The sequence below is a fragment of the Acartia tonsa genome, chromosome 10 (assembly GCF_053477335.1).
Source record: "Acartia tonsa isolate MP-2025a chromosome 10, ASM5347733v1, whole genome shotgun sequence".
Taxonomy (NCBI): domain Eukaryota; kingdom Metazoa; phylum Arthropoda; class Copepoda; order Calanoida; family Acartiidae; genus Acartia; species Acartia tonsa.
In genome coordinates, this window is record NC_137269.1 from 42,741,727 (window position 1) to 42,760,933 (window position 19,207).

The 19,207-nt window shown below is 33.7% G+C and overlaps 1 protein-coding gene across 2 annotated transcripts in view; it reads left to right on the forward strand.

Annotated features, from left to right (window-relative positions):
- The window catches only part of LOC145330097 (serine/arginine-rich splicing factor 4-like), a 43,916-nt gene extending 28,354 nt beyond the window's left edge, over positions 1–15,562 (forward strand). For both annotated transcript variants that reach the window (XM_080174680.1, XM_080174681.1), the window contains exons 5-7: positions 6,049–6,122; positions 12,988–13,101; positions 13,949–15,562. In XM_080174680.1, the coding sequence (XP_080030806.1) occupies positions 6,049–6,122; positions 12,988–13,101; positions 13,949–14,087 (327 nt within the window). In that variant the 3' untranslated portion in view covers positions 14,088–15,562. The remainder of the gene's footprint in view (positions 1–6,048; positions 6,123–12,987; positions 13,102–13,948) is intronic.
- The last annotated feature ends 3,645 nt before the right edge of the window (positions 15,563–19,207 follow it).

The window sequence follows — 19,207 nt, forward strand, 5'->3', positions numbered from 1 at the left end:
TCATAGAGATGAAACGCTTATAAAATTATAATACAGACCATGGACGTCCTATGGTATTTGCCACCCTCAAAGTTTGAAACCCCTCATTTTACCCCCCTCAAAATTTATTAAACGCATCAGATTACCAACTCAAAACTTTAAAACTCATCATTTTACCCCCCTTAAATTAAAAAGCTTGGACAGACAGAACCATTTATTTCATAATTCAATAAAAATATTATTAAAATCCTGTTGGTTAATTTCTAGTAATAACCATTTGTTTGCTATTAAATAAATGATAAAACCTTAAAATAAGCAGACAGACTGACGCCGTGCAGACAAACTCTAAATGTAGAAAAGCTTTGACTTTAACTAAAATATTGACTTTCTGATTCTCTGAATTGCTTTGATCAAAATGAAAGGGGGACAATTTACGCCATAGACAAAATAGAATTAGGGATAGAACAATCGGTTGAAAATTACATGGAGGGAGGGGACATTGATCTGTTTATTACACTGGTCCCCATAGTTTTAAAATAACGTTATCTTAGCTTTTGATTGATTGGTTCATTAAGTGTCTAAATGTTTCAACCATTAATTGTAATTTACAGAAGGAGTAATTTTGTGTACACCATTGTCTTATCCTTTTAGATCCCTGGAAAAATTAACCTTTAAAAACTGATTAATATTGGAGGAACGAAAGGGTTGTGGATTAATTTGAGTTATCGGATCTACTGCAGTTCACGGTAAAATATTGCTGGTAACGAATATTGCCATAAATCTATGAATTTAAAGGCTGCTAGCTGCCAAACGGCTGAACGTACAGATCATGCCCGCACACTGTTTTAAGCAGCATAAGAAGGCCTACAAATAATCTGGAAAAGCCATAAATCAATAATGCATAATTATCTCGCAGTGCAGAGAAATGCGCGAAAAAGGCCTATTTTACGCGTTTTTTCTTCAGTGAAGCTTTCCCTGTGCATCATTGGATCTTGGCTTTTCTAGATTATTTGTAGGCCTTCTTAAACCGCTTAAAATGGTGTGCGGGTATGATCTGTACGTTCAGCTGTTTGTCAGCTAGCAGCCTTTAAAATTCATAGGTTTTTGGAAATATTGCTTACCAGCAATATTTTACCGTGAACTGCAGTAGATCCGAGTTATCCTCTCCCTCCCTGTAAAAATGCAATGAAAGTCATCATTTTTTTCATTATTTGCGGGACTAAAGCAAAACAATTTTTTATGATTTTTGTTTTTCAAGTTTTAAGAAATTTCTTTTCCTTGCTTTAAGTAAATTTGAATAAGTTTATTTATACATATTTCAATAGATTGGATGTATTTGTGAATCTTCAGAATCTTACAATTTGATTAATGTATAGGTATACTAAAACAAATTTTCATAAACTTAAATCTTGAATTATAAATCTCAAAAATATTTCTATTAAAAAATCTCCTATAGTATTCTTCATTTAAGAAAAAAAGTAAAATCTCTTATTTTCTCTGTCAAAATAATCTTTTAAAATGCTTCATAAATAATTCAGTTTCTTTTTTTTGGTGGGGGGGGAGGGGTTACAGTTGTTCCACAGGCGATTTGAGAAACAATAATATTATCTTTTTACAATGAGCATAAATCTATAAAAAATGACACATAAATATTCAGCAGCGCAAAACTACTGAATGTAAAAAGTTTTTAAAGTAAAACTTTGTTAAAGTTCAGAGGCGTGCTCAGAAAAAATCTGTAGGGTGAAGCTTTAATGTTGTATTAAAAAAGATTTTAGTATTATTAGTCATGGAGGAAGGGGACATTGTGCTGTTTATTGCACTATTTACCAATGCAAAGATTTTAAGTATCTTTTTCTTATTTGTTGGCTTAACAATTTTGTAGACTTTTAATTGAATTTTGATTTGTTAGTTCATTCAGTTTTATGTGCTGAAGGGGTAATTTTGTGTATCATGATTGCCATTGGGGATATACATCAATAAATCGTCCTTTGTCATATTTTAGATCCCTGATTTTTAGTTTTTAATGGAGTGTATATGTGACTCCCCTCCCACCTTACGCCCCCCTTAAACACGCATCTGTCAAACTTCTGTACTGGGCAACAAAAAATTATATTTGCAAGAAAGACAAGGAAAAAACCAGGACGATAGGGAACAATATCTATTATGTTTTTCCTTATTCTTTTCTTTTCCAATCAATTACTTGTTATCCTATTTTATAAAGAAGTAAGGTTTTTGTCTGTAGTTTAAGATTTCGATAACTACCAAAAGAGTTTCCATTTTATAAAAGCTTCAGATCATGGAAAGAAAACAATGTAGCAGGTTTCGTCGTATTATCACAGTAGCTTTTCTCCTGTTTCTAGACCTTGCAGGGGGCTCTAAACCCTGCGGGGCCTATTTCCCAACCTTACGGGGCAATCTTTAACATTTACTTAACCTAAAATAACCTATCTTACTATCAAAAGTTACTGTGAAAATACGACAAAACCCGTGTCAACGTTTTTTAACCAATAAGCTTCTTATAGGTCTATGGTGGGTTTTAGGCATTTATTTTTTTGTATCTAGGTTTGGTATTAGTCTATTTACCTAGGTACTTTTTTCTTTATTCCTTCGAATTCAGAGCACTTAGATGCTAGGAGCGCAGGCGCTAGTATATCATATCATTCAAAAGAATTTGTTAAAGCTTAAATTATCGTCAATCTTCCTATCCCTGTTTCCCTGGGGGTAAAAATATGTAAAATATGCATAAAACTTTGATAGCTGGATGGGTAACTGTCCCACTATTCAGGGATTGGGGGGAGGGGATGGGGCTGTTTGTTGAACTAGTCCCCAAAGTCTTATAATAACGTTTTCTTATTCATTGCTTATTAACTTTGGGAACTTTTATTGAATTTTGATTGATTGCTTCTTTTAGTTGAGGGTTCAAACTTTTCAACCTCTAATTGTAATCTATATAATGGGTAATGTTGTGTATCATCCTTAAGGATGTACATTAATTTATTTGCCATTGTCTTATCCCTTCCTGCCCACTATTACTAAAGATGAACAGGCGGGTAGCTTTTTAAGTTTAAGGCATTCTTTTGAATAAAGTAGCAAGGTTTTTTTTGTCTGTAGCTTAAGGTTTTAAGTCCATTGAACAAATTGGGTTCTCCATTTAAGAGAAGCTTTACATAATTCATTAGATGGTTTTAGGCTATTTTATTTCTCGAGTTAGAAATTTGGTTGGTTTTTATGCAATTTTCAGATTTTCTGTGCCCTTTCCAATGCAGAGCCCCGAGAGGCTATGGGTGCAACCACTACTTTTCCTTAAAGCATCTATCTGCTGTAAGTTTACTAAAGAAATAAGCAGATAATGTAACAGCTTAAAACCTGACTTAACAGTATTTGAATATTTATTAAGATTATAGACATTAAAAAAAACCTAATAATTTAACTTCTTGATATTTTTACATAATTTTGATTTGATAGGTACCCTAAACCCAATTTAATCATTATCAACATAAAAAATCCAAATTTATTTTAGAAAACGTTTCAATTTATCAATGTTTTCGTTTTTATGAAAATAATATTTTGATATATTTCCAAGAAAAGGGAATTGCATTGTATTTCAGTTTTTTAAAGCAAAGCTTTTCTATAATAAGGGTCGGTCCATCCTATCGATTTCAGAATTTGCTTGATTATTCCATTACATTTAGGTACGATTTAGAAATTGTATCAAGTCTATAATCTTTACCAGAAAGTCCGTACGTCTATTTAAAACATGCTGATTTTTTTACTCTTTTGACAATTTTTTTTATATGATTTTTGAAATAATGATCCTTTGCAACAAATTTATGTACAATTTCGTCTAGACGAATTATCAAAAGTTGTTGTTTGTTTGTCCTTTCTTCAGATTTTAGGGCTTCGCTTTTATGGATGTCGTTGACTCTGGAATTCTGGATTAAACCTGGAAATCCCACCAGGATGAAATATACTGTCTGCTGGACATTTGTTTACATCCTCTCTCAATTAACCATTATTTCCAAGCTTTCAAAGGCAGAGTTTCGGTTCATATATATTCATTTGACTAAACTTAGCAGTGGTTTTTATTAGTGGGGATATCTTTAAATTATGGCAGTCGTTAACGAGATCTTTCAATAACCAATTTAAGAATAGATTCGCTTTTGAAAAATATAAACGTAATCTATTATTTCAAGTTTGGATATTTTTCTTTTCCGTCGTTCTGTTATTTCCATTTTTAAGAGTAAAGCTGTGCTTAAAGTCATTTTATTTTCTCTATAATATGATTCATTATAAAAATGAAGAGATATTATATTAGATAAATATCTTTTTTGCCTTAATTATTTGAAAGCTTAAAGAAATAGAGGAAAAATGTAGCTTTAGCCTTTTTAAAGATATTTTTTCAATCACATAAAACATTCTTCTTTATATTATACAACTTTCTTCGCCCTTACCAATAAGGGAGAGTGAATGAGGTATAGAAAATAGCTTAAAACCACACTAAGACATTTATAAAACTATCTTAAGAAGAACAACTAATTCGGACCAGTATTTTCCGAGATCTTTATATTTAAAAGTTGAAGGAGTAGATATTTATCGGATCGTATTACAGACATCTTTACGTGGATATTAAAATGAAGAATTATGAGATTAAAACCATTTTTGTTACCTCGGAAGGGCTGGGCTAACAAAATTGGTATTAAGTTTATGATTTTTATTTAATTTTTGTTGAAGATTGGCTATAATAAGTTGCTGAACATTATTTTTCAGTATGTCTGTAAACCGGTTCTAAACCATCGGATATAAATCCGTTTTTAAACCTTACTGGGAAAAAAACAAGTTTTACTCTGGATATAGGCTGTACTTGTTAATTTCAAATGGAAATCATTGTTTTTGTTTTTGGAATTGATACCAGGAATCTCTTTATTTGACTTGCTACTGGGGTTACAGGGATATGACAATGGACACAATAAAGATAGGACCATAGAAAGAAAACGAACTAGTGGGTTTCGTCGTATTTTTGATAAGTTATTATAGGTTAGGTAAGGAAAATGTTAATGATTGCCCCGCAGGGTTAGGAAATTGGCCCCGCAGGGGATATATTTTGGAGAAGTCATACATAAGCTTCCCTGAAATGGAGAACTCAATATCGGTACTTTTACTACAACGTTCTTAACGTACGCACTACGTTGAGGGGGGGGGGGGTAAGGTTTGTAGATTTATTTTACCGCGGTTGTCCTATCCCTCCCAGCGTGCCGGTATTATTTTTGCACTTATAGGCGTCATCAGTGATCAACAAGATGAATTCTCTCGATTTGTACTACAAATCTTTATAAATTCATACCAAAACACTTTTAAAGTTATTCACATAATCAATTTTTTAATAACAAACAGAACATTCTCTTTTGTTCTCAATGCATAAAAGAAATTTTCTAAAACTTTATAGCATTATTTTTTAAATAAAACTAAAGTGGTACATATGGTACATAAAATCAAATTGCGCCAAAATTTTGATATTTCATATATCCTAGGTATTATTTTCATGATTAAAAGTAAACAAAGCTGATTATATTACAGTACAACGAACACAAAATTCAGGACATTGTTTTTTGGACAAAGTTTTAATAAAAAAGAATAACCAATTTTGACCAGCCATTTTCTAGAGGTTTGATTTGGAAGGTTGTGGGGGAGGGATGATAAGAAAATAGATTTAAATCATCTAAACAGAAATAAAGCTTAAGAAAAAAAGAACAACCAGATTTGATCAGTCATTTACGAGATCATTTGCCTCAGAAAAACAAGAACCTTTATCCGATTATTAACTAAATTTCTCCTAGTATTGAGGGTCTATGTATTCGAATGGGCCCTAGAGTCCCTAGAAAAATAGCTTAATACCATTCCAAAACTTAAATATGAAAACAAAATAACCTTAAATCATTTGGACCTAAATTAAGAATACCTGAAATAGTGAACACGATCGATTTAGTAGTTATGGAGATCTTAAGCCTCAGACAAACAAAAAAACCTTATACTATATATAATACCTAAGATTTCAACTTTTAATATTTTTAGGATCTAAAGGATTACATGAGCAAAGCTGGAGAGGTTCTCTACTCGAGTGTCAAGAGACCAAAGCCAGGAGAAGGGTAAGTTATCTTTTGAGATAAAAGCTTGGAGGAAGTCCCTAAAGTTTTATAATTACGTTTTATTTCGTTGACTTAGCAACTTTAGGGAATTTTTATTGTTTGGTTCATTATGTGTCTAAATAATAGTAATCAACAGAAGTGGTAATTTTGTGCATCATCATTGGACATGCACATCAATTTATCGGTACATGGTATTTACAGATACTTAACTGCTGATACTTAAAATAAGAATTATAGGATTTAATGATGGTTTTTTAGCCTCGAAAGGCAGAAAGCTTGGATTAATAATTAAGATTTTATTTTTTTATGTTTCTGTGAACGAAAACAGGTTAAAGTTTAATTTTCATGCATTTATTTATCTCTTTCTAAATAAACCAATTCATTAAGATTAATAATAAAAAATCAATGAAAATGTATAAATCTTATTATTGGATTGTTGCCAGTAATATTTCATTATTAAGCTCATTATTATTTGTACTATTATTATTATTATTTTTGGTTGAGGAATAAAGAAATAAGTTAATAATTCTGTTCAAACTAAGTATCATTATCTTACCATTTCCAGATAAAAATTATAAACCAATTAATTTAACTTGAAAAATAAATATTGCTCTATAAAAGGAAACCACACGTGACACATATTTCTTCAGACCTTTATCTTTCATAGAAGCCCTTTTTCATCTGTCCATAATGCTTTTTATTAGTCTAATTATACTCTTGTAATTCATTTGAACAATTTTTTTTTCTAAAATGATAACTTTTTTGAACATAAAACATATTTTTATGAATTTCTCTAAAACTGATAAGTAAAAATTTATAATTCAGATCTTTCATAAATTTTTTTTTATATTTTACATTTAGTATCTTGACTCCCTAATACCTTAACTTGTTGAATTCGTTTCTAAAAAATACTTCTTTATTAAAACTAGCGGCCTCTAGGGGCACTTTAGGTGAGGGGGAGGGAGTGAAAGAAGTCAACCACCCCATATTCAATTTTAGCGTTAAAATAAAAATAATAAAGACACAGACTCACAAACAGTCGGTTGGACAAACATCTTGTTACTTTTAAATAAAGCTAAGGCTATATAATTAACTCTTTGTGTCTGATTGTTATGCAATATTGGGAAGATAATATCTGGCATAAGAAGTAGTATAATAACTATTCTATGCAATTTATTATATCGTTGGTAGGTACATGTAATAGAGTTCTATATTAGATTACTATTGGCTAAGTCCCTAGCAGTTAGGTGCTCTTTTCTTGAGAGACAAAAAAGGGCTAAAAAGTAGATTAAAACTATCCCATAACATTTGGAAATAAAGTAGCCTAAAACCATCATATAACCTATGTGAAGCCTACCCAAAATAGAAAACTAAATCGGTTCAGTAGTTGACTCAAGATATTACAAGAAATTTGACGTTTTTAATTATAAATTAATTTTTTTTTGTATATAGATTCTTTCGGCTGCGCCCGTAGCATTTAGGGGAAGATGACAGTGATTAGCATCAAGGAACTCTGTATTAATAGGGGTTAAGGTTGGAAGGCAAAAATAGTAATTATAAATTTTAGAAAACCTAGATAACCGAAAATGACCATTTCATTTTCATATAAAAGCGGGACATCAAGTCACTAGGTATATAGTTGTTAGATATGATTAGTACTCAAGTGAATACGTCTAATATACAAACACTTGATTGCATACAATAACTCCCTCCCACCTATTCAATAAGATTAGTACTTTAGTGAATACGTCTAATATACAAACACTTGATTGCATACAATAACTCCCTCCTACCTATTCAATATGATTAGTACTCTAGTGAATACGTCTAATATGCAAACACTTGATTGCATACAATAACTCCCTCTCACATATTCAATATGATGAATACTCTAGTGAATACGTCTAATATACAAACATTTGATTGCATACAATAACTCCCTCTCACATATTCAATAAGATTAGTACTCTAGTGAATACGTCTAATATACAAACACTTGATTGCATACAATAACTCACTCCCACCTATTCAATATGATTAGTACTCTAGTGAATAGGTCTAATATACAAACACTTGATTGCATACAATAACTCACTCCCACCTAGTCAATATGATTAGTACTCTAGTGAATAGGTCTAATATACAAACACTTGATTGCATACAATAACTCACTCCCACCTATTCAATATGATTAGTACTCTAGTGAATAGGTCTAATATACAAACACTTGATTGCATACAATAACTCCCTCCCACCTATTCAATATGATTAGTACTCTAGTGAATAGGTCTAATATACAAACACTTGATTGCATACAATAACTCACTCCCACCTAGTCAATATGATTAGTACTCTAGTGAATAGGTCTAATATACAAACACTTGATTGCATACAATAACTCACTCCCACCTAGTCAATATGATTAGTACTCTAGTGAATAGGTCTAATATACAAACACTTGATTGCATACAATAACTCACTCCCACCTAGTCAATATGATTAGTACTCTAGTGAATAGGTCTAATATACAAACACTTGATTGCATACAATAACTCCCTCCCACCTATTCAATATGATTAGTACTCTAGTGAATAGGTCTAATATACAAACACTTGATTGCATACAATAACTCACTCCCACCTAGTCAATATGATTAGTACTCTAGTGAATAGGTCTAATATACAAACACTTGATTGCATACAATAACTCCCTCCCACCTAGTCAATATGATTAGTACTTTAGTGAATACGTCTAATATACAAACACTTGATTGCATACAATAACTCACTCCCACCTAGTCAATATGATTAGTACTCTAGTGAATAGGTCTAATATACAAACACTTGATTGCATACAATAACTCACTCCCACCTAGTCAATATGATTAGTACTCTAGTGAATAGGTCTAATATACAAACACTTGATTGCATACAATAACTCCCTCCCACCTAGTCAATATGATTAGTACTCTAGTGAATAGGTCTAATATACAAACACTTGATTGCATACAATAACTCCCTCCCACCTAGTCAATATGATTAGTAATCTAGTGAATACGTCTAATATACAAACACTTGATTGCATACAATAACTCCCTCTCACCTAGTCAATATGATTAGTACTCTAGTGAATACGTCTAATATACAAACACTTGATTGCATACAATAACTCCCTCCCACCTATTCGTAGGGATAGTTATTCTGAAATTTTAATTATGTACTGTTTGTAAAAGAGAAAGGGGACAATGGGCTGTTTATTACACTAGTTCTTATACTTTTACAACAACATTTTCTCGTTCGTTGGCTTAACAACTTTGGGGACTTCAGTGAATTTTTATTGGTTGTTTCATTAAGTTGAATGTACAAACGTTTCGACCACAAATTTTAATCTACAGAAGTAGTAATTTTTTATCATTGTTTTCACTGTGGATTTACATCAAATTATATACCATTGTCTTATCCCTTTAGATCTCTGATTTAAATGGAATTTATATGTCCCTGTTATATGTTACTTGTGGAGAAAATTATACATGTTATTTTGCTGTCAAATAAAAGAAATATTAAATATTGGATTTATACCGCCCACAAAGCAAAAATAAACAGGGATCTAAAGGGATAAGACAATGGTCGATAAATTAAAGTGTATTGCTAATGATGACACACAAAATTACCTCTTACAATTTAACTAATCTAATTTCAATAAAAGTTCTCAAAGCAAACAAATAATAAGAAGACTTTATTGTAAAACTCTGGGGACTAATGTAATAAACATTAAACAGCCCATTGTCCCCTTCCTCCCTGCAATTGAAAAGTATCAACACAATATTTGTTTTATTCAACGTGACTGTTCGTCCGTCCGCCCGTGTACGCTATTTAGGATAAGCGACTTCATTTTTTATTATGATACCTAAGACCAAAGAGAATCTAGTATACAACTTACTAGATCCGTCAGTCCGTCAATTTCTATTATCTGCTCTATAACCCACTTTGTCCGTTTGTTCATTCATAATTTTAGTTTTTCGCTCCTTAAAAATGTAGTCATCCTTGATTTTAGTGTGGGGTCGATACTTGAGTAAAATTTTGAGTTTCAAAGTAACGAGATTTTTATTGCAAATATTTGAAAAAGGTAACTAAAGGGATTTATTTCAGGGATCTAAAGGGATAAGACAATGGCCGATAAATTTATGTACATCCCCAATGATGATCCACAGAATTACCCCTTTTGTAGTATTACTGGTTGTAATATTTAGACACTCAACCAATTAAAATTCAATACCTAGTTGTTGAGCCAACGAATAAGAAAGCTTTTGGGACTAGTGTAATAAACAGGCCAATGTCCCCTTCCTCCTTGGATTTATTCACAAATAAGAGGTGCTAAACATTTCACCTAATTTTACTTGTGAAAGATAGCTTATGATGTCATGCACCACGAGATCTTATTTTGGTGCACCTCTGAACCTTTGTTTGGAAGTCCTAACTGTACATGGTAATTGGGTTGCGCCTGTTTTGGGCCAAGGCACTCCCCTTACTCTATGTATTTATTTTTCGGACCTGACTTAGCAGCAGTATGAACCATTTTTCATGCCTTTGGTTATGAGGCGGTGTTGGGTTATATATACAACAAAAGGATGCGCTACTTGTTAATAAGCAAACAAATAACTTTTATTGATTATATCTGTTAAATAAAACTTCAGATAATTTAATAATATGTTTATAAGGTCTTGTATATAATGTTTCTTGTTTTTTATTAGGTCAAATTATAAAATTAATCTCTTAATCATAAATAAAATGAAGTACAGTTGTATAAATATCAAATATTTGCTGTATGAGTAATGTAACAAATTGAAGCAATTTCCCTTTATCTTCTAGTGGAACTAGTGTATCCCCAAAGTGTTGTATACACGTTCTTTAGTTTGTTGGCTTTAAAACTTTAGAGACATTTATCCGGTCTATGTTGGGTAGTACAAAATAGCAGTGTTTTCAATTATTTTATCGACAATTTTAGTCTACAAAAGGGATTATTATTTTAGGATTGTCCATTGTCTTATCCCTGAAGATCCTTAAACCCCACAGAGTTTTTCTAAATTTTACTTAATTAAACCTAACCTAATTTTAGCATCTCACCATTTGTTTAAATTTATGTTAAACCTTTAAAGTAAAATAACAAGTTTTATCATATGTTATTAACTCTGTTTAAAGAGTGGGGACCGTGTTCTGACTTTCAATTGGGTCTTTAAATATCACTCAATAGCGTCGGAAATATTACCACACATAGCCAAGTCGCTTCACAAAAGCAAAAAGCAATTTGCTAGAAGACGATAAACGTCCCTGCCACTAGGACCTGGTATTTGTCTGGGTTATTCATCTATACTCATACATTTATAATACATGAATTTCAATTTATTAGTGTAACATTTTTTATGAGGGCTAAATTACAATTTGAGGTATATTGCCGCATAAATTCCTTTTATCAAATTATTTATCAATTTGATAAATAAAACATCATGCGCAATTGTATAATGTAAATAATTGATAATAGTAATGATTATATCCATAAGTAGCGAAGCATAAAAATTCATTATTGTTATTGTTAAATACAAATAGGCTTTAACGGGTTATTTTGGGAAGGGACAAAGCTTTTTATGCCATTTTGGGAAAAATTAATTTTTCCACCTTCAACAATAAAAAAAAGCTTTCTCGTCATTTGTATACCTAGGTAGTTAATATATGACATCTAAAACGATGGTTTTCTTATATTTAATTTCTATATGTTTATATGTCTTAAAAGGACAGTCATTTTTTTTCTATTCAAAAAGGCATAAGTTTTCACAAAAACTACTCTTGTTATATATCTCCTAATATATCACCCCCCCCCCCCCTTTCCCCAAAAATATACAGCAAACGAATTTCTAAGATTTTGGGAATATTGACTTCTTGTCTATTGTCTTATCCCTGACTTAATAAACAAGTTTTATCTTTCATAATGGACTGACAGATAGATATATACTTAAAGAGAAGCTGCACTAATATAAATCAGGGATCGAAAGGGATACGACAATGGCCGATGAATTGATATACATCCCCAATGATGTTACACAAAATTACTCCTTCTGGAGATTACAATTAGTGATTGAAACGATTTGACACTCAACTTAACGAACCAATCAATCAAAAATTCATTAAAAATCCCCAAATTTTTTTAAAACAAATGAATAAGAAAACGGTATTATAAAACTTTGCGGAACAGTGTAATAAACAGCTCATTGTCCCCTCTCTCTTCTCTGAATATAAATATTTTTCTATTAAACATAACATAAGAATTATATTTATTTCCTATCTATTGATTTTTATTTCATAAGAATGATTTAAATGAAAGCTTTTTATAAAGTTTAAACAATAACTGTTCTTCTAAAAAATAAACTTCTTAATATTATTTTTTTAAAGTACGTACTAAAGAGGATTAAGAGGGGGGAAGGAAGATTGTACACTTATACAACTTTGGCTAGCGGGGTAAGACACCCCTTCAAACACTAAAATTTTAAGTTTTTAATTCAATTTTAAAGGTATCGACCTGATATTTTTATTGGAAACTTATTTTCACTTAACTGAAATAAGCAGTAACTGCATATTAAGCATAATTTACGCAATATACTAATAGGAGCTTTTGGGTTAAATCCCCCTGCTCCCAATTACAAAATTTATAAGTTCTCAGCTAAGAAGCCCCTATAAGTTAAGTATTAAAATTAAATCTGTAGTGGCAGCTTAACTCATTTCTGTAAAAAAAAGTTCCATTAAAAAAATCGGTATCTTTAAAGTAAGCTTGTAGGTTTTTAGAGATCATAAGTAACTTACTTTTTGTGTTGCAGACTTGTTGAATTCCGTCACCGTGACGGGATGGAGAGAGCCCTGAAGGACCTGGATGATACCAAGCTGGATGGAAACTATATCCGAGTGGACAGGGAACGCAGGTCAAGATCCAGGTATGAATATTCTTAAGTCATGACGTCAGAAATATACTGTTTTCACCTATGGCCGATAAATTGATGTACATCCCCAATGATAATATACAAAATTACCTCTTTTGTAGATTACAATTAGTGGTTGGAACGTTTGCACACTCAGCTCAATAAAACAACCTATCAAAATTCCTTAAAAATTGTTAAGCCAACGAATAAGAAAACTTTATTATATAACTTTGGTTACTAGTGTAATAAACAGTCCAATATCATTTCCCTTCCAGGCTTTTTCGTTATTTAACGCAGGTCAAGATACAGGTATGAGTTTTTTCATGGAGGAATGGGATATTTGGCTGTTTATTACACTAGTCCCCAAAGTTTTATGACAACGCTTTAATATTCGTTTGCTTTAAAACTTTCGGGATTATATTGAATTTTGATTGGTTATTTCACTAAGTTTAGTGTCCAAACGTTGCAACTGAAATATACAGTAGGGGTAATTTTGTGAATCATCAATTTATCGACTATTGTCTTATCCCTTTTAGATCTCTGGATTTGTTGAGTCATGACGTTAGAAATATACTGTTACTGCCAATTAAAATAAATACCTAGTGCTTTATTGTCATTTATTTTATCTTTATTACTAACCTAAGGACTAGGAAAAATTTGTCCTTGCGGTTTATGGATTTTTTTTGGGTTTATTTTCGTATTTTCACAGTAGCTGTTCTCCTTTTTCTATCTCCTGCGGGCTAACATTGCGGAGCAATCATCAACATTTACCTAACATGAAATAACCTATCAAAAGCTACTGTGAAAATACGACGAAACCCGCTACTTCGTTTTCTTTCTATGATTTGGGCTTATTTTATAGGAGCCGCAGCCGCAGCAGGGACAGGTCCCGCAGCCGCAGAAGGACCAGATCCGGCTCCCGTAGCCGCTCCAGAGCCAGATCCAGCCCACCCCGCAGGTCTCGCACCAAGTCAAAGTCGAGGTCAAGATCAAGATCTTAAAATGGCGGCATACGGGAATGGGCATTTTGGCGGTTTTTTTAAACAAAATATTCAGGGACTGACGGTGCAAGGATTATTAATTAATCTGCCTCCCTATTATTAGCAGAAAGAATCGGGGTAAGATTAGTTTTTCGTCCATTGTTCTTTCCCCTCATCCTTGATTATTAGTTTTTGATAACAAAAAATGTCAAAATTAAATAATACATATTAAAATATTGTCACATTTTCTTTAAAAATAAGATTAAAACTCACATTTCTTGTATTTTGATGTAAAAAAAAATTAATAATTGTATTTGTCGTATTTTGAAAATTATTTGGATTTTTAATAAAAAAAAAATTATTAGAAAGCAAAAAATTATTCAGTTATTTTAATCAATTTTGTTGAGAATGTATGTTTGTATGAATCATTGGAAATATGGACTAAAACCTTCATAGTATGCATATACCCCCCCCCCCTTAAAAACTTTGAAACCCCTCAAAACAAAGCTTAGACGCCCATGGTCCCGATTCCTATCTTTAAAAGATAAGTAGGTGGGGGATATATCATTTTAAGAGAAAAAAAAGAATATTCCTCACTGGTGAGCTTAGTAATGCTAATTGGCATAAGAAATGATATCTGTAATGATTTGTGCGTGTGTGTGGATGTGTGTGTATGTGTGTGTGGGTGGGTGTGTGTATGGGTGTGTGTGGTGTGTGTTTGTCTGTTTGTGTGTGTATGTGTGTGTGTGTGTGTAGTCTGTAATGATTTATCCATCAATGCAATTGACAGCCGCACACTTTTTGCTGGCTGCTTCTCAGGGAAGCTGGGATTGGTCAATTGAATAGTGTTTTATCTAGGGTTGGGCCGGATATCCGGCCGGATAGTTTCAATATCCGGTATCCGATTATCCGGTGTGGCCGGATATCCGGCCGGATAGTTTCAATATCCGGTATCCGATTATCCGGTGTAGCCGGATATCCGGCCGGATAGTTTCAATATCCGGTTATCCGGTGTGGCCGGATATCCGGCCGGATAGTTTCAATATCCGGTATCCGGCCGGATATCCGGCCAAACCGGATATCCGGCCCAACCCTAGTTTTATCGCCTCGTATTATAGACAGTTTCCGCGGATATTATGAAAAAGTATACGATTAAAACCCCTATGAGCCGTAAACCCGAGCTTTCAATTTAAACTAAATCAAAGTCTCCAAAGTTGATAAGCCAACAAATAAGAAAACGTTATTGTAAAACTTCGTGGACTAATAAAATGAATAGTCCAATGTCCCCTTCCTCCCTGGTATTTAGCTCAGTATTATATAATACTGAATGAATTATTTCAAAACTCATTTTTTTTTTGCTTTTTAGTTACATCTTAAAAATTACGAATGTTCAATTACATATAAAATTACTTGTTTGTGAATTATTTTTTTTTGTAATAAATATCTTTAATTGTACGTTGCAAGATGTTTTTTTTTAAATAAAAATTACTGTTTCATTTGTTTTTTATTTTTCGTTCGACCTTTATTTTAACAAGGTTAATCTATAATACTAAGTAGAACGATGTCTCTCTGTTTCTTAAGCTTAAGATCTCAGTAACAGCTGAACCGCAAACTTCGAAACCAATAAATATCCACTGGATTAGAACCGGTTCTCGGCCATACTATTATAATTTCCACAAATATTAAAATGAAATTCACAATTTGATAAAGTTTTGTTAGTCCAGGCCCTAGGTATTAATTTATGATTTTATTTTAATATTAACGGATAGCTGTCTATAATACGATGCGATAAATAGCTATAACAACATCCCCGTTTACTAGCTACGATAGACAGAAAAGACTTTGAGAAAGAAAATTAAAAATCTTCCCTTATCCTATCCCTCGCTAAAAACAATGACATTTTAAATTCACATTTTTCAAGAATTTTTTTTGTCATGTATAAAAAGTCATAAATATTAAATATGCTTTTCACAAGAGTTTTGCGAAATTTTAAATTTTGTTTTTGCGTCAGAATTTGTGAATTTGTCCTGAGAGGGGGGTGGAGCAGGGATGTAAGGGGATAAGACAATGGCCAATAAATTATGTACATCCTCAATGATTACACCTATTCTGTAGATTAAAATTAGTGGTTGAAACGTTTGACCACTTAACTTAATAAACCAACCAATCAAAATTCAGTAAAGGTCCCAAAGTTGTTAAGCCAAGGAGTAAGAAAACCTTATTGTAAAACTTTGGGGACTAGTGTAATAAACAGTCCATTGTCCCCTCTCTCTCTCTTGGGTTATATTGATCTACAACACTCCCCCCCCCCCCATAACCATAAATTACCAAAGGAAAAAAGATAAAATTAACGTCCAATGTTCTATCCCTTCCTGTCTGTTAAATCAATAAATATTTTAAATCATTCTTTTCCCAGAAAACAAGGATGATAATATCCATGAAAGCAAAGCTATGAAACGGTCGGACAAACAAGCATTAACACTTGTAGAGTGTCAGAACTGAATAATCCGAAAGAGGTAAAGTTGTGTATAATCATTAGGGCTGTACATCAATTTATTGGCCATTGTCTTATGCCTTTAGATCCTTGCCTAATTTTGTATCGCATGAGGGAGTTATGGGACATTGAGTTGTTTATTACACTAGTCCCCAAAGTTCTATAATGACGTTTTCTTATTCGTTGGCTCAACATGTTTTGGGACCGTTATTAAACTTTGATTGGTTGGTTAATTAAGTTTTATTGACTGTCCAATTTTAATCTACAGAGGGGGCAATTTTGTGTATCAATCTTTGGGGATGTACATCAATTTATCGGCTATTGTCTTATCCCTAATATTAATGTTGATCTATCTAATGGCAAAATATAAATCATTTTTGTAAAGAAATAAAAACAAGCTGTGTGCTTTTCTCAGGAATTGAGGGGAACGTTAATGGATTTTTGTATCAAATCACATTTAGTGATTATTTTCAGGGATGTAAAAGGATAAGACAATGGCCGATAAGTGATGTACATCCCCAGATACACAAATTTACTCTATAGATTACAAAAAAAGTTGTTTTAACAGTCAACAAAACAAACCAACCAATCAAATTCTATAAAATTCCACAGAGTTGTTATGTGGTATTCGGCAACCGTGAGCCATGTCTATGGCACCCCTGATCTGGGGTTCGGTGGAGGGTCAATGGCCCTCCCCCGAGTCCTGGGGAAGGGGTCTAGTGACCCCCTCCCTACGCTTAGAATTAATGATTTGAATCTGTCATGTTTATTATGGTTAACTGTATTCTTAATTCTCCCCCACCCTTTCCAGGGATGGGGGAATCATTATTGCCCAAACTGACCATTGTATATGTATTATTTATGCTTTTATGTTATGATTATTTATTCCTATCCATGTAATTATTGTTTGTTGTATATAACTGCAGTATCTCTTAACCCTTCAATAAAGTGACAACTGAAAATAGATGTTGATCATTATCTAGTGAAAGCTAGAGAAGCGTAGCTTCTCTATAGTAAGGTGTCCACGTCTGTCACACTGCCGTAATCTAATTGAACTCCGGTGTCTGCCATTTCTCCTCGGCGGATACCACAACTTTGGTGACAGCTGTGTGAGATTACGGCGAACCACAAGTGTAGAGCAGACGCGCATCTGAGGCTAAGGTACTCCCAGCAGTGAATCTGGCAAAACTGACGCAAGCAACCTGAATTACCCACCCTGGACAGCACAGTTTAACTCTGCATCCGGCAGTTGTGGAAGCGAAACAGCGAAATCTGACGAATAACCGCGAGCAGCGCTGATATCTAATGGAGAATTGAGCGCCAAAAGGGCTGAAACAGGCCTGCGGACCGGCTGAAACAAGCCAAATACGTGTAGACGGCTGAAAATAGGCCAACTTTTCTGCAAGAAATAGCAGGATCCGAACCAGTGGCGCTAGCAGGACGGGACATTCCCTGCCGCCGATAGGCTGAAACATGCCACATAGCTGCAAGCTGCGAGCTAACATACGGGTGTAGTGCACCAGAACAGAGAAAAACTACGTCAACCCCGAGTATCCTGAGAAGCTACAACGCAGCCACCCATCTAGAAAACAGATATTATATCACATTTGTAGGGATTACCACCCTAATGTGATGGCCAAACAATAGATTTATGAGCAAAGCTTGGCAAACAAATTGTTGTGTTGTGATAAATCTAAGAATAGAACAGGCTTGGATTACTGTGTATTGTGATAACAGCTAAAAATAGAACAGAGTTGGTCAACAAATCTGTTATGCAATTGTGATAAGGACAAAAATAAAGCTAGATGTAATATAATCAAAACAATCTCAAGCCCACAGCACAATAACAATACACCCCTTATTCCAAGGGAAGGGGAGGGGCCCCTCTCCATTGAAGGCAAATACAATCAGGGTGATATAACAGATAAGCCTAAGATTAAGAAGCAAAGGCCCCATTACACCAGCACACAGTTACCCCCCTCCCTCACAGTGGGAACGGACGGAGTTACCCCCGTCCCCTCACGCGCTTCCCCCCTTCCTACCCACACTAGACTAAGTCCGTCTGTAGTGTGGAGCTAGCGATCGGATACACAGAGCGCCATTCACGGGTAGCGCAACAGAGTGCGGAAAATATCATAAATCCAACGGACGAAGCGGACCAATGAGAGAGCGAGCTGAGGGGTGAGAGCGCGTTTTCCCCGTGTGCGCGGATTTGACGGCGCGAACGCGCGTTACAAGGACAGAAGATTCCACGCACACACACACACACACTTTCACACCAGAGCGGAGCTACTCCATAGCATTTAACAGGGGTATTTTTAGCAAATAAAGAATTGCAAGTTTCTTTCCTCCTAGCTCTAGTGTGATAAGGGAAAACCCAATCAGTTCCTGACAGCAGTTCAGACCCTCAACATCTATCTACCTCAACACCTAATTATTGATAAGTACAGCTAAGTTATATATTTGCAATTAAAACTCCCAACCTAGTGATACAAACAGTGTTGGCTGTTAGGCTAGGAAGCCTCAAGTGACAACCCATTCATTGTAGTACTGTATAACTTTGTGCCCGCCGTTTCACCGTTGACCCAATGGACCAGCATCAAGTCCCAGGAGGTGACCAAGCCCCAGGATGGCTCCAGGATGACCC